This window comes from Pipistrellus hanaki (assembly GCF_964339955.1).
Source record: "Pipistrellus hanaki genome assembly, chromosome: 1".
NCBI lineage: Eukaryota > Metazoa > Chordata > Mammalia > Chiroptera > Vespertilionidae > Pipistrellus > Pipistrellus hanaki.
The window spans coordinates 170205182-170219868 of record NC_140503.1 but is presented as its reverse complement, the minus strand read 5'-3'; the positions used below and the strand labels follow the sequence as shown (position 1 = coordinate 170219868).

Sequence of the window (14687 nt, the reverse complement as noted above, 5' to 3'; positions counted from 1 at the left end):
TAGAAAGGGAAAGATAGAAACATTGATATATGAGAATGACTCATCGATCAGCTGCCTCCTGCACATCCCCCACTGGGGATCAAATCTGTAACCCAGGCATGTGTCCCGTCTGGGAATTGAACCAGTAACTTTTTGGTGCAGGTTATGAAGCCCAACTAACTGAGACATACCAGCCAGGACTTATTCTGGTTAATTTTAACTAGTAATAAGATTATGCTTTGTAATACTTCTGATGGTGTTTGTTTCTAACAAAATAGTTACCCAGCTTCTCATTTGTAACTATTTTAAAATACTTATTACCATCCTTGGTTAATATCCACTAAGTAGTACTGAGTCCACCAAATGTATAAACCTAAAATTATAAAAATATTAGCAGCATCAGAGGTAAACATAATGGATTTTTGTCTGAAAAAGAGAAGGAAGTGAGAGGGAGGGTGGACTAGAGCATGCGAATAAATCATGATCATTCCATTGAATAATCTTACAATTTAGCAAAACATCTGGGCTTTCTACCAATGTCATTATCACAATAATTCATCAAAGGAAACCATTTTGTGCTAATAGCAACTAGTAAAAGGGTGGGGAGCGGGGGAGAGAAGATGAGGTTTTTCTTCTTAAATTTTAAAACTATGATACAAGAAGCCTTGGGCAGCATAACTTGTGATATTTACAGACTGATTTAGTTCCAAAGGGTGACAAATTTTAAGAAGCACCATTATTTACAGAATAGGAACTAAGTAAAAGGAGACAAGTAACAATAAAAGAAATAAGTGAAATGGTCTCTTACCCTCAAACCTTTTGGAAGAATTGGCATACCTGTAAGAAATCTTATTTCTGAAAAGTACATAATATCATTTAAAATGAAAAAAATATCAATATATAAAAAACCCAAATGCTCACTAGCATGGAAATGAATCAGAAAATTGTTTATACATATAGTGGAATATTACCTTAAAATACAGTAGCCAAAAGGATAAATCACAGCCACCACACCTACAGTGTGGAAAAATCTTAGAAACACAATGTTGAGTGAAAGGCTTAGAAGGTTGTAAAGTACATGAAACCCTTTCTTCAAGTTAAAAAAAAAAAAAAAAAGAAGAAGAAGATAACTGAAGCTAAATCTATTGTTGAGGCAACTGTATATTTGTAGTAATGTTTTAAAAAAGATGATTTTATGCCATATTTAGAAATGATTGCACACTACAGGAAAGATCTATGCTGAGTTCTCAGCTTCTCAGAAAATGCCACTTATTAAAAACCTGAGCTAAATGTATAAGGGTGAATAAATGGAATATATGGTTTATGAAGCATTAAGGTGTAAAGTGTAAAAGCTGATAGAAATGTCCTCTTTTTCAAATCTTAAATTTGTTGAAATTCATGTCTAGGAAATTTCATGAGGACCTTGCCTATGGTTTGTTTTTTGTTTTGCTTTGTTTTTTGTTTGGTTGGTTGGTTTTGCTTTATGTCTTATTATTTTCCCTGCGTAAAAATGTAATTTTTGGGATGGAGCGCTAAAGTTGCAAAGCATAGAAGGAAACATGGACTTTGGGGCATCAACACACAAGCAGTTTGAAATCCCAGACCGGCCCCTCACTAATTGTGTGATCTTGGGCCAGTCACTGGCTTACCTTTGGTTTCCTTGTATGTAAAAAAGGGCATATCAATATCTATTTTGCGGGATTCTTGTGAGGATTTTTTTACAGTATCTATAAAACCTCCTACAGAAAGTAGAAATTCAATAAATGATTGTTACCTTAAGCAATAATTTTTCCATATACTATAACAGAGACATTTGGGCATAACAAATCAGTCTTTATAATATATAGTAAATGTTATGCCCAAATGTCACTTCCAAGTTTGAAATGTGAATCTTGTTTGCTTTGAATCAGCTGTAATGTGGAAAAGATGAGCTACATGAACAGCTAGAACATAGTATTAGCTCATCATCTTGGGTTTGCACTTCACATAGGCCTATTAATTCTGTTTAGGGCCACAGACTACCCCAACCCTCCTCACAGTTGTTTACAAATATGTGCCTTTATTCACAAGTGGGATTAAATGAGAAAATAGTTCACTACATCATGTAATTAGTATGTTTATAAGGAAAAATGAGAATATAAGAAAAAAAGATCAAGGTTTATATGTCTTACTGATGACTTAATATTGCCTTTATATTCTAAGCTAATATGTGTACTTGTAAGGACTCACATGTAAAAATGGTATTCACCAATATTTAGAATTATTATATTTTATTAGTCTTCTACAAATAGTGATTGTTTTGTAGTAAATTCATTGCTTAGAGACGGTGAGTAACTAACTGTTCATGCTGAAAACTCAAAGGTGTTCACCTGCAAACAGGTATTACTAATAGTGGAAATATGGGTTTTCCTGCCCACCCACAGTTCTTTTGAAATGCCTGCTAATTCCTCCTCAGACAGATAGATCTGGGAAACTCAAGGAAAACCAGTGTGGGCTGGTTTTTCTCTCCTTGGCAAAATTTTAGTTGCTTTTGACTTCCCTTCGTGTGTCCTCTAGCTGACTTTTGAGAAGGGCCTGTGTAAGGAAAGGTAACCAAGTTTCTCTGATTATTAACCTGGGTGTTCTATTCCTGGTATGTTGTAATCAACCTGAATCCCCTAGTCAGGGGTTAGTAGATTGGTTGGTTAGTAAAAGGATTGATTGCTTGTGGTTTGTGACAGACTGAATTGGGGTATGGGTAGACTACAGGCAACCCCACAGCATTCAGGTTTACTTAGGAATTCACTGTTCTGTATTTTAAGACTGTATCAGTAACCTAGAATCTTGATGTCATCTATACAAATAGCCAGGCCTGTTTGGCATTGTGGTTCCAGGAACTATTCAGTGTAAGACTTTACATGAATGTTTACTGTGTTTTGAGGTATTGCATGGCTTAAAGTGAAACTCTATCCCCTTTCAGCTTTAATATGTAAATGTATAGCTAGAAAGAAATCAAACTGTAATTACATGTGTTAAATGAAGGCTTGTGTTCAGTATTTGGATATGCAAATTCTGCATCCTCAAAGGTGATCTTGTCTTACTACTGCATGCCCACTGTCTGGATTGCTTCCTCGCAACCTAGAGTACTCTCAGTGAATATTGAATGAATGAATGAATGAATGAATGAATGAATGAATAGCACTGGGTCCAGATGTAGGATAATGTTGAAAGAGATTTAAACAGAAATGAGTAAACCTGGAATATTTTATTTTCCTTAGTAACTTAGGAATTAGAATTTCTTCCTAATTTTAAATATGTGTATACTTATATACATTTTTTACATTATACCAGTTTACCTTCCTCTAACAATATAATGCTCGTTTACCTACAGAATCTGGATCTTAGCATTTTTTCATTGACCTTAATTTCACATTAGGATAAAGCATTTATGAAATTTTAATAATGTTCTAGGAGAATTTTTTCTTTTAGTTTTCAAAAATTAGTAAATCAAGATATCCCTCTGATAAATCTGTAGAATGAAATAGATCATCTTGGGATCTATTTCTTTTTTTTTTTAAATGTATTTTATTGATTTTTTACAGAGAAGAAGGGAGAGAGCTATTTAGAAACATCGATCAGCTGTCTCTTGCACATCCTCTTTTAGGGATGTGCCCGCAACCCAGGTACATGCCCTTGACCAGAATCGAACCTGGGACCCTTCAGTCTGCAGGCCAACGCTCTATCCACGGAGCCAAACCAGTTAGGGCTGGGATATATTTCTTAAAGTTGTATGTTCCTCTTTACAACCAGATCCTTAAATAGAAAAACAAAAACAAAAAACAAAAAATCTTGTTTTCAATCATCCAGAACACTATCAAAGAAAATCTTTATCATCCCTTATCTCCTTGTTATTTATGTAGCCTAGAAAGCAACGTACAGTATAAACGTCTGCTTGGATAGTACAGATATGCATATGGGTCAGTGGGTGAGTTGGTCGGCTGGTTTAAAAGAATATGAAAATGTGTCCTTAGGGTGTTCTAGGATGGGAGAATTTTAAAAATGTAACATAGTTATATCTTCTGATTAGAAACACAGTACATGCTTAGTACATAAACTTGGTAAATACAGAAGTATTAATAGGAGGTGAAATTGGCATTAATCAGGAAGGATTTTACTTTTTAACATCAAGGGGTTTTTTTTCTTGCATTTCTGTCAAGTGTAAAATGTCAGGTTTTTGTGCTTTGGAGAAGGAAATTACAAATGCCTGAGAGTATAATATTTAAATTGAAAATCTGCTTTATCTTTTCTTAAAACACCACCTTTAGCAGAGTAAAGAATTTTAATATCTAGCCCTAGCTGGTTTGGCTCAGTGGATAGAGCATCAGCCTGCAGACTCAGGTCACAGGTTCAGTTCCGGTCAAGGGCACATGCCCGGGTTACAGGCTCAGTCTCCATTGGGGAGCATGCAATGATTCTCTCTCATCATTGATGTTTCTATCTCTCTCCCCTCTCTGAAAGTAATAAAAATATATTAAAAATAAAATAAAAACAGATTATAAAAAAAGAATTTTAATATCTAGGTATATAAGGATAAAAGAGATGTGGACTATGTGCTTGTTAAATTAATCTAACTGCCTCTTATGTTAATTGTCCAGCCTTTATCCTAAAGTGAGGGGAATTGATGAGGATCTGTGCATTGTGTTATGCCTGATCACGGTTTGACTAGCACAGTCTGGAAGTGGGTTGTGCAGGATGAGAGCAAGCAGCCTAATTGCTCTTCCTGCATCAGCAGCATCTATAAAGCATCCTGGGAATTGCTCGCCCTGCGTTCAGAGCAGCTGGTCACATGAGCCTGGATTTTCAATTCAGTTCATTAGTCAGCCATTTTGGTCAACACCCTGCTTACTGCGCACAACCAATCCTGTCAGAACTCAGCATCTCGGCTCATCTGAGCAGATCCTGGAAGTGATTCTGCAGTTCAGGATTTTGTTAAAGCTAGATTGAAAATTTTGTTCATTTTTTTTTTCCTTTTGTATTTTTTTTTCCTGCACAAAGGAGGAGGATTTTTCACTCATGCAGAGGCCAGTTTTTTAAAGCCAGCTCAGGTGGCATCCGCTGTGCAGGATTTAAAGCCTATAGCTCAGCTGAAGAAGACGGGGTAGGGAAGGGAAGATAAAAGCAGTGAAGCTGAGAGAAGACAACATCGTTTTATTTTGTTATGTGGTAGAAACTGTCTATGGGAAAAGATAGTATAGAATTGTTTTTCTTGAACAGTTGGTTCTTAAACCATAAGATAGTGTTCCTTGTGTGTGTTCTTTTTTAACCTCCTGCACCCCTTGAGAGCTTTGTTCCAGAGCTTGGATTTGGGGGGTTTTGGCAAGAAGGTTTTATTTTTGTCGGGGGTGTGTGTGTGTTTGTGTGTGTGTTGTGGTCCCAGCTGAGTCATCATGTCTGCTCTGACGCCTCCAACCGATATGCCTACCCCCACCACTGACAAGATCACACAGGCTGCCATGGAGACCATCTACCTTTGCAAATTCCGAGTGTCTATGGATGGAGAATGGCTCTGCCTGCGAGAGCTGGATGACATCTCACTTACGCCTGACCCAGAGCCTACCCATGAAGGTATGGTCAGACCTTGTTCATAGTATCTCACCAGCACCCTCATTGTTACAGCAGGCTGGGAGGGCCAGGGACAGGCAGGAGGAAACCTTACTCTTAACTGTTAACGACCTTCTGTACTTTATTGGGAAATAAATATTTTCCCTGCCCCCTAAAGTATCCTTGCAAAAGATGCTGGTGCTTGCTTAGAGTTCTTTGTCTTTAAGCCTCTGAAGAGAACATTTGAGGTCATTTATCACATCTGACCCTCATCAGTAATAAAAAATCTTATTAACTTTGATTATATACTGAACTACTATAGAAATCGCAGTGACTCTTAATAGAATAAGTTAGGACAGCCTAATTATAATTGTACATGATACAGTTGAAACAAGCAAGGAATATCGTATCATCAGATATAATGTTAAACAGGCTATGATATCTAGAAAAATATTTGGTCAAACATCATTTTTTTAAATAATATGAATTGTTAGGTTAGATGAGAAAGCAGTTTTACATTCCGTACTTATTTAATGATTATGGTTCTTAAAACAGCATAATGGCTGAAAAGGTTAAACATGATTAATAAGGTAATCCCTACCCATGGAGTCTTTTGGCCATTGCTTTTTGCAAATTATTTGTGGTCACTATGATGACCCAAATTTTCCATTGTCACTACCTTTGAGACTTGTGTACTCTTGACTTGTCACTTTCTAAATTGTGAGAGGTTGTTAGCTTAATTCTCTTAATACCATAAGGAAGAGAATTAATTTGAGTCATAGCTCCAAGTTAGTTTGTTGTGAGCGTGTTTTTTAATGCAGTAGTGGCCTCTTAGCTAGTGTTTATTCTGTACCCCTAAAATAATGAAGAGAGACATGCTCACAAATGAGAGAAATTCTTCATAAACCTCTTCCTGATGTTTAGGCAAATCATCTGCAAGTGGGTAGAGGGAAAGTGCACATAGCAGACTGCATTGGGGAAAAGTGATTCCCTGCCCTTGACCTGGCCTTGCAATCTTTCCATGACTCAGATTTCACCCATTGTGTCTGCTAAGAATTTTATTTTCCCAGTTAGATTTAGCCTTGAGCAAGTATTAGAAAGGGTTAACCTCACAGAACACAAAGCAGTCATCTGGGGTGTGGCTTTAAGGGCAGTGTTTAAGTAGTTTTTAAGACCCTCTGCATCTTGGAACAATTGGTTTGTCAGTTGGCTGCTTCCTTTAGCTCTGAGTTACAGAATGCACAAGGTAGAAGACAGCAGCTGGAATTCCACACAATGACAGTATTTTTAAAACAGGCTTTGGGGATGAAAAATACATTTTTAGCAGGCTACCAAGAAATCTTTTACCAAATATCTCTATTGGCATATTTTGTTTTAAAAAGTATTCCCATGCATTTTGAAGTTGTGCAATGTGAAATATTCCCTTAATCGTAAAATCCAATGTATCACTGTCTCAAAAATAGTTCTGAACAATTTTAGTACTTTGAGTACATATTTGTGTTATGAGCACAATTCCTATGACTGAGCAAAAGTGAGCTATTTGGCTTATGTTAGCGTTTATTTTGTAAAGAAGAAATCTGTGACAGAAGAGAGCTGTAACCTAAACTAAAAGTGGCACATCCTTTGATTAAGGAAACAGACAGATGAGAAGTTCCCAACCCCTTAGAATCAGCAATAGAGGATGTGAAGGAAATAGAAAATGCTGACAATGAACTTCGGAATTTTGCCTTAAGTTTGGCAAGAAAAGCCAAGAATTTCAAATGGTTGAAAATAGAAATAATAAAAGAAAGCCCAGGTGCAGGACAGCATCTGAAGGTTTGGTGAACTAGGGGGCCAGTTGGTACTTTTATTTCCTTGCTCCACTGGCTAATTCTGGATGTATAAACAGTCATTTGGGCCCAAGAAATGTCTGCTTTAACATTGATACCAGTGACAGTTGTTAGGTTTAATTCAGCTATCAGCATTTAAGGGGTGGTGACCAGGCCAGTGATAATGTCAACCTCACCTTGTTGACAAAATGGAGCTCCTAGCGCCTGGACACACGGGAGTATTCATAGAATGCTTCAGTGATCCGCAGAGGGAAAGTCATCTCACCACATAGGTCCTACAGTGGAGCCCCTTGACTCCCACAAAAGAAAGTGGGCACAAAGCAAAATGTACCCTCTGAAAATAATAATATAGGCGGTGCAGCCTCAGCAATAGAAGCTTTGTGGTTTCCAACTTCTGTTCTCTGAAAACAGTCCCTGCCCTTCTCTGCAGTCCACAGTGTAGGCTAGGACCTAGTTTCTGCCTGGCTTAACCTTTAAAAACGTGGGAATAAAAATATTCACTTTATTATCTTCATGCTTATTGGTGGTCAAGGAGGTTATCTCTGTCTATTTTTTAAATACATTTATTTTAAAAACCAGGAGCAAGTCTACAAACCTTTATTATGAGTACATTTCTTTTAAAGACAAAAGCCTAGGATTGATTCCACAGGGGAGGAGAAGGTTCAGGAAAGGCTTCATCAAGAAAAAGAGACTTGGGCTGGACCTTGTGTGATAGCTGGGTAATCACCAACCAGATACAGCAAGTGCATCTCAAACAGTGCACCGAGAGCTAGCTGAGCTAGGGAGTAGCAAGTAGTTAGGAGTGGTTTCTCCCTGATAATAAGTTAAGAGGATTAACTGAGAGAGTTAATGCTTTCACAGTGTTAATCCTTATATACCTAGTTTTTTGTGTAATAGTTATTCATGGAGCAGAGGTTTGAACTGCAGCGTTTGAAGCCAAATTGATAAATACATTGCCATTTTAATGTATCTTGTTTTTATATCTAACATTTTGAAACACTGTTAAGGTGAATATTAGTAGTTTAAATTCAAGTTTTAGCATTATCCTTTCTCGGACAATAAACAAGAAAATAATTAGCTAAAAATAAAATGGAGTAAGAAATGCTTGTTTTCCTATTAACCTTTTAAAGATGGGGAATTCGATATTGAGAGGTGATGCAAGGATAATCAGTTTAATTAAACAAAGCATACTATTTGGTTACAAAGACAACTATAAGCTTTAAAATTACTTTTTTTACTTAGAAAAGTTCCTTCTCAAATACAGATAAAGGGAGGACTATGAAGAAGTGATCTATTGGACAGACATTGAAAACCTTTGCTCACGACTTTGGCTTCAGAGCACTGTACATGATGGCAGACTTCATATGTTGTTATTTCATAACTGCAATTTCTCCCTGGTAGTTGTATTTTATTTTAATGTTCATTTAACATAACTGGCATTTATACTGTTATGTATAAAGAAAGAACTTAGCCGAAACCAGTTCGGCTCAGTGGATAGAGCGTCGGCCTGCGGACTGAAAGGTCCCAGGTTTGATTCCGGTCAAGGGCATGTCCCTTGGTTGCGGGCACATCCCCAGTAGGGGGTGTGCAGGAGGCAAGTGGTCGATGTTTCTAGCTATCTCTCCCTTCCTCTCTGTAAAAAATCAATAAAAGATTTTTTTTTAAAAGGAAAGAACTTATAATACATGAAACAGCTGTGAGTATAGTAATAGACTGCAATGCACAAGGAATGTGTTTTGGTCTGTGAGTTGGTCAGAAATATTTCTTGGGCAACCCTTGAGGAGTCCAGTTCTAGGGACTAAGAAAGATGGCTTTTGCCCTCTTGAGTTCACCATCAAGGTAAAGAAATGAAACAAAGATGTCAGAAGTGGCTATAAAAGAAGTGTGAGCTGCTTAGTTGCCAAAGGACAAACCCAATTCTTAGGAACCAGGATGTGGAATTCAGAGCCATACAGCACTTAATGATCACATTTCCCAAAGGAGTGTGGGTGCAGGTTTGGCATCAGGCTTTTTCCATTCAATAGGGAATACGCTACCAATAGGACATACTGGTAAGCAAGAAGAAATCCCTTGAAGGTGAGAAGGAAAGTGTTTGTTAATCAACCACTGGCAAGTATCTGGTGCTGAGGTAACTCCAGAGACATTTACTAAGGTACTTGACTCATTGATGTCCCTGCATGCTAGTATAACCCCATCCGGCCTGGGAACTGCATATGTTTCAATGAAAAAAAGTGCACATCCCAATAGGCATTTTGATAGGTGAAGCCAGACGGCTGTTTACCAAGAAACTTCATAGTGTAATATGGGGTTCCACAGCAGACTCCTGTGGGTTCTTGTCTCATGAAGTTTGATGAATAAAATTTGAGGACTAAAAGGACTTGTTAGTAAAAGTGTGGGAATTTATTGGAAGCAAATACGAACTCGCATGTAAAAGGGGTTCCCCTGGGAGTAACCACCCAAGCCCCTTTGTCCAAGGTTTTTAAAAATTGGGATTTCATTGTCAGTGTAGCTTCCTTCTAATTGGACCCCTTCCCCATTTTATGATCCCGTGTTTTCCTCATTGGTCACTCTTTTGCAGGATATCAGTTTCAAAGTTCAAAGCCCAACCGGGTGTTCCCCTTTTCCTCTTCCCTTGTCTTGCTGCATTTCTCTATCCCCTATGCTTCCTCCTTCCCCTTATCTTGTGACTTTTCTCTATCCTCGGTAAAAGTAAGATAAGCATTCTGGCAGCTCCAAGCCCTCACCTATGTATTTCTCTCCCATGGACCATTCTTATTCCCTAACTGCCTGTCCTGTCTCTAAATTCCTTCCAGTAGCATAAATTCACTACAGTCTGGTGCAGGACTTTTAATCCTGGGATCCATGATCCTAAAATTATATGTAAAGTCTTACATTTGTGCATTTTATTTCTGGGAGAAAAATCCTTAGTGTTCATTAGAATTCCCAAAGAAAAAAGTAATGCTTGAAAAACATACAATTTCTATCATAAGATCAGCCCTTCATTCTACATACTCATAATTTGTGCCCCACACTATGCTAGGTCCTAAGGTCTGTACCTTAGCAAGCTTATCATTTATGTTGCAGCCCTCATATATTTCCTGTCCCCTGTTCCTCCAGAAACTCAAACAGCACTGTTACAGATGCTTACATGAACCAAACACCTCACTCTTGTTCTAAAAACAAATAGATACTCAAAGTAGTAAAATTGTTCAGAATTATTTTTGAGACAGTGATACACTGGATTTTATAATTAAGGGAATATTGCATGACTTTGGGATGTGAATGCTTTTTAAAGTAAAATATGCACATTGAGACATTTGCTAAGAGATTTCTTGATAGGCTTCTAAAAATGTGTTGTTTTTTTTATCCCTTAAGGCTGTTTTAAACAGTCTGTTATTGTATGGAATTGATGACTTCCAACTGATATCTTCTAATACTTGTACACATTCTGAAACTTAGAACCAAAGGAAGAGTCCAAATGACAAACCAATTGTTCAAAAATGCAGAGGATCTTAACTGAGGAGTGGGGGGTGGGGTACTTCCAACAAGTACAGCTGTAATCCTTTCAGGGCAGTTCTATAGAACCAGAAACCTTAGGGAGTTCCCGGGGAGATTTCCAGCTGAAGTCATGTTTGAGCTCTGACCTAACAGATATGTTATCTGGGCACTAACCGGAGGAGCTGGAGTGGTGGGAGACAGCATTTACAGAGACACCCCGAGGTTACAACTGAAAGATTTTCAGTATATATTTTGTGCCTCTTTCCAAATTTCCTTTCCATTAAGTTTTCACCTTTTTATCAGAAATACTAATAATCTCACATTCTTTACTAGGCTCAAAATGTTAGGGGTAGTAGATTTTTTTTTTCTTCTGGGTGTACGCAATGTTAATTTTTTAGCATTAAAATCTGAAGTTTTGTTTTTGTTTTTGTTTTTATGTTTTTTGGGGGGTTTTTTGGTATAGCAAAGTTGGAGATTTATTGAAGAACAAGTACAAACTCTTACATAGGGAGGGGGAAGAGTCCCACGGAATGGACTCCCAAGTAGGAAGGGGGAAGAGTCCCCAAAATCTGAGGTGTTTTAACAGTGAAGTAGAAAAATAAAACAACTATTACCCTTAATATCAGTAACATACAGTTTTGTGATTTGACTTCTTACTTTCACTTCAGAGAAAACAATAAGCATGTAATGGTCAAATTGACATTCGAGGATGTATAGTAAGTGGTAAAGCCAGGATTCAAACACAAGTAGCTTTGGCTCAACCTGTGACACAGCACTCCTATGCCAGAATCCAGTGACCGTTAAGTCCACAATAGACTTGATGTATACGGGATGTCTTCTTCCCAGTCTCTGGTGACATATTTACAGCAGTTTTGTAGGCAGTTGAAGAGAGCATTGGCCAATGAGCATTCAAATGAGGCCAATGCTTGGTGATTGCCATCAATTCATTTGTTTTTTTTATGCTCTTATTTTCCCTTTTCTCTCTCCACTCTGAAATGTGTAAAAATATTTACCTAATGCAGATACTGCCAAATAGCAAAAATGGCACACTGCTGAAACTGACAGCACTTTTATATACTAAACTTAAAATGTTTCCCAATCAGACATAGAAAATGATGTGAAAAGGTGTTTGTGGTATAGCAGTCATGGTCATGACAATGGATTGCTTGAGGTAGTAACTAAATTGAACTCTTTAGCCAAGCATTCCAGTGCTTTTTTTTGAGTAATCTTGCTTACCCAGTTTTTTTTTCCTACATAATTTTTTTTATTAAGGTATTACATATGTACATATCTTTCCATTGCCTGCCCCCCCACGCCCATACATGCCCTCCCCCCCCAGAGTTTTGTGTCCATTGGTTGTACTTATATGCATGCATACAAGTCCTTCAGTTGATCTCTTATCTCCCCCATATCTCCCTATCCTCCCTGCTGTAATTTGACAGTCTGCTTGTTGCTTTACTGTCTCTGTATCTATCTTTTTGTTCATCAGTTTATAATGTTCTTTATTATCCATAAATGAGTGAGGTCATGTGGTGTTTCTCTTTTATTGACTGGCTTATTTCATTCAGCATGATGTTCTCCAATTCCATCCAGGTTGCTGCAAATGATAAGAATTCTTTCTTTTTTATGACAGCATAGTATTCCATTGTGTAGATATACCATAGTTTTTTGATCCATTCATCTGCTGACGGGCACCTAGGCTGTTTCCAAATCGTAGCTATTGTAAATTGTGCTGCTATGAACATAGGGGTACATATTTCCTTTCTGATTGGTGTTTCTGGTTTCTTAGGATATATTCCTAGGAGTGGGATTACTGGGTCGAATGGGAGTTCCATTTTCAGTTTTTTGAGGAAACTCCATACTGTTCTCCACAGTGGTTGCACCAGTCTGCATTCCCACCACAGTGCAAGATTACCCAGTGTTTTTCAAATTCCTTTTCAATATTTGCGCATTACCGCCAGCTATTGATTCTGTACTTCACAAAAATTCTGATTATTTCTTGTTATATTATTCCCTCTTGGACTCTTCATGCAACTTATTAAACAATTTCCCCGTTAGGCTATTTAAGTTGCTTTTAAGATTTTGCTACAATACATCCTAATGCTATGATAAATATACATACATAAACTTTCCCCCTATCGCTCCGATTACTTCCTTAGAGTCAATGTCTGGTATAATCACTGGGAGTGTATAATAAAAGGCAGTATAATAAATTATCCCCTCAACTGGGAGTTTGACCAGTGGGCGGGGCTGGCCCACCAACTGCCCTCAGCCTCTCCCCCTTGCTGGCCCCACCCCTGATTGCCCTCCCACTGCAGTCAGGGGTGTGGCCAGTCCATCAGCCTCCAGTGTCCCCTCCCCCTGGCCAGCCGAACAATAAGTTGGCCCCATCAGGCTGACCGGCAGGATCCCACCCTTGCACGAATTTGTGCACTGGGCCTCTAGTTAAATTGGGAAAGAGGAAGAACCCTTGACTCCCTCATCCACAAGGCCTTCTCTAACAATCCAGCACCCTCATCTCCGGTCTCATTAGGAACTATTTGTCACTTGGCTCACTCACTTGGAATCTTCTCTAGTGACCTTGTTTTTATTTTTACTTTTTTTTTTAAATATATCTTATTGATTTTTTATAGAGAGGAAGAGAGGGGGATAGAGAGTTAGAAACATCGATGAGAGAGACTCATCAGTCAGCTGCCCCTTGCACACCTCCCGCTGGGGATGTGCCCGGATGTGCCCACAACCAAGGTACATGCCCCTGACCGGAATCGAACTTGGGACCTTTCAGTCCACAGGCCGACGCTCTTATCCACTGAGCCAAACCAGTTTCGGCTCTAGTGACATTTCTTTTAATCTGTGTGGTTCCTCTTCAGCAGGTCCGTGTATTGTTTACGGTAGACATCCAACACACTTGAGGCAAATCCAGTAGTGGCCCATAACCTCAGAAAAAGTTCATTTTAAAAAGAAAAGATTATTAGAATACCTTCCCTCTGTTGCACACATTTTATGGTTTCTAGGTCTTTAATTTCTTTTCTTTTTAATCATTTATCTCATATTCCAGATGCACTGTATCTTGTTTAGAAAAATAGCAGTTTAGTATAATTTGTTGTTTACAATATGGGGCTCTGCTAGTAGAGTATATATATATATATACAGTGGTAAAGCCTTTGTGGAAATGACTTCATCAATGTGAAGCAAGAACCTTAAAAAATTAACTCTCAGTGATTATACCAGACATTGACTCCAAGGAAGTAATCGGAGCGATAGGGGGAAAGTTTATGTATGTATATTTATCATAGCATTATGATGTATTGTAGCAAAATCTTAAAAGCAACTTAAATAGCCTAACGGGGAAATTGTTTAATAAGTTGTAGAACATCTATACAGCAATCACTAAATATGGTATTGAGGAAGAATATTTAATGGCACAGGATGTTGGTTAGAATATAAGTGTTAAAAGCTGTCTCCCAAACCACATGTATACACTGTGATCATAATTTGTAAATGTAGTATGTACACACAAGTGAAGGGAAATGTACCAAAAATGTAAAAAGTATTTATTTCTGGATAGGAACTACAGGTGATTTTTATTATATTTTTATACTTTTTTTATGTCTTCCAAATAACTCTACAAGAACATATATTAATATAATCAGGAAAGTGCAGTTTTTAAAAGAAAAAAGCTTATGGAAACTAGGTGTGCAATCATTCATCCCCCTGATTCGTTTATTAAGCACCTCCTATGACAGAGTGTCACATACCATGAACAGGAGCAATCGTTTAAAAGTGGAGCCACAGCTTTGG

General features: G+C 37.8%; 1 protein-coding gene across 11 annotated transcripts in view; it reads left to right on the top strand.

Moving 5' to 3' along the window:
• RUFY3 (RUN and FYVE domain containing 3) overlaps positions 1-14687 on the top strand; it is a 68164-nt gene that overhangs the window by 7931 nt on the left and 45546 nt on the right. Inside the window, exon 1 of one of the 11 annotated variants that reach the window (XM_084889964.1) lies at positions 4770-5583. The exons of 7 other annotated variants lie outside the window; for them this stretch is intronic. In XM_084889964.1, the coding sequence (XP_084746090.1) occupies positions 5406-5583 (178 nt within the window). In that variant the 5' untranslated portion in view covers positions 4770-5405. Of the gene's footprint in view, positions 1-4769; positions 5584-14687 lie in introns of those variants that run through there. 3 more of the 11 variants (XM_084889967.1, XM_084889965.1, XM_084889968.1) reach the window with 3 other exon arrangements.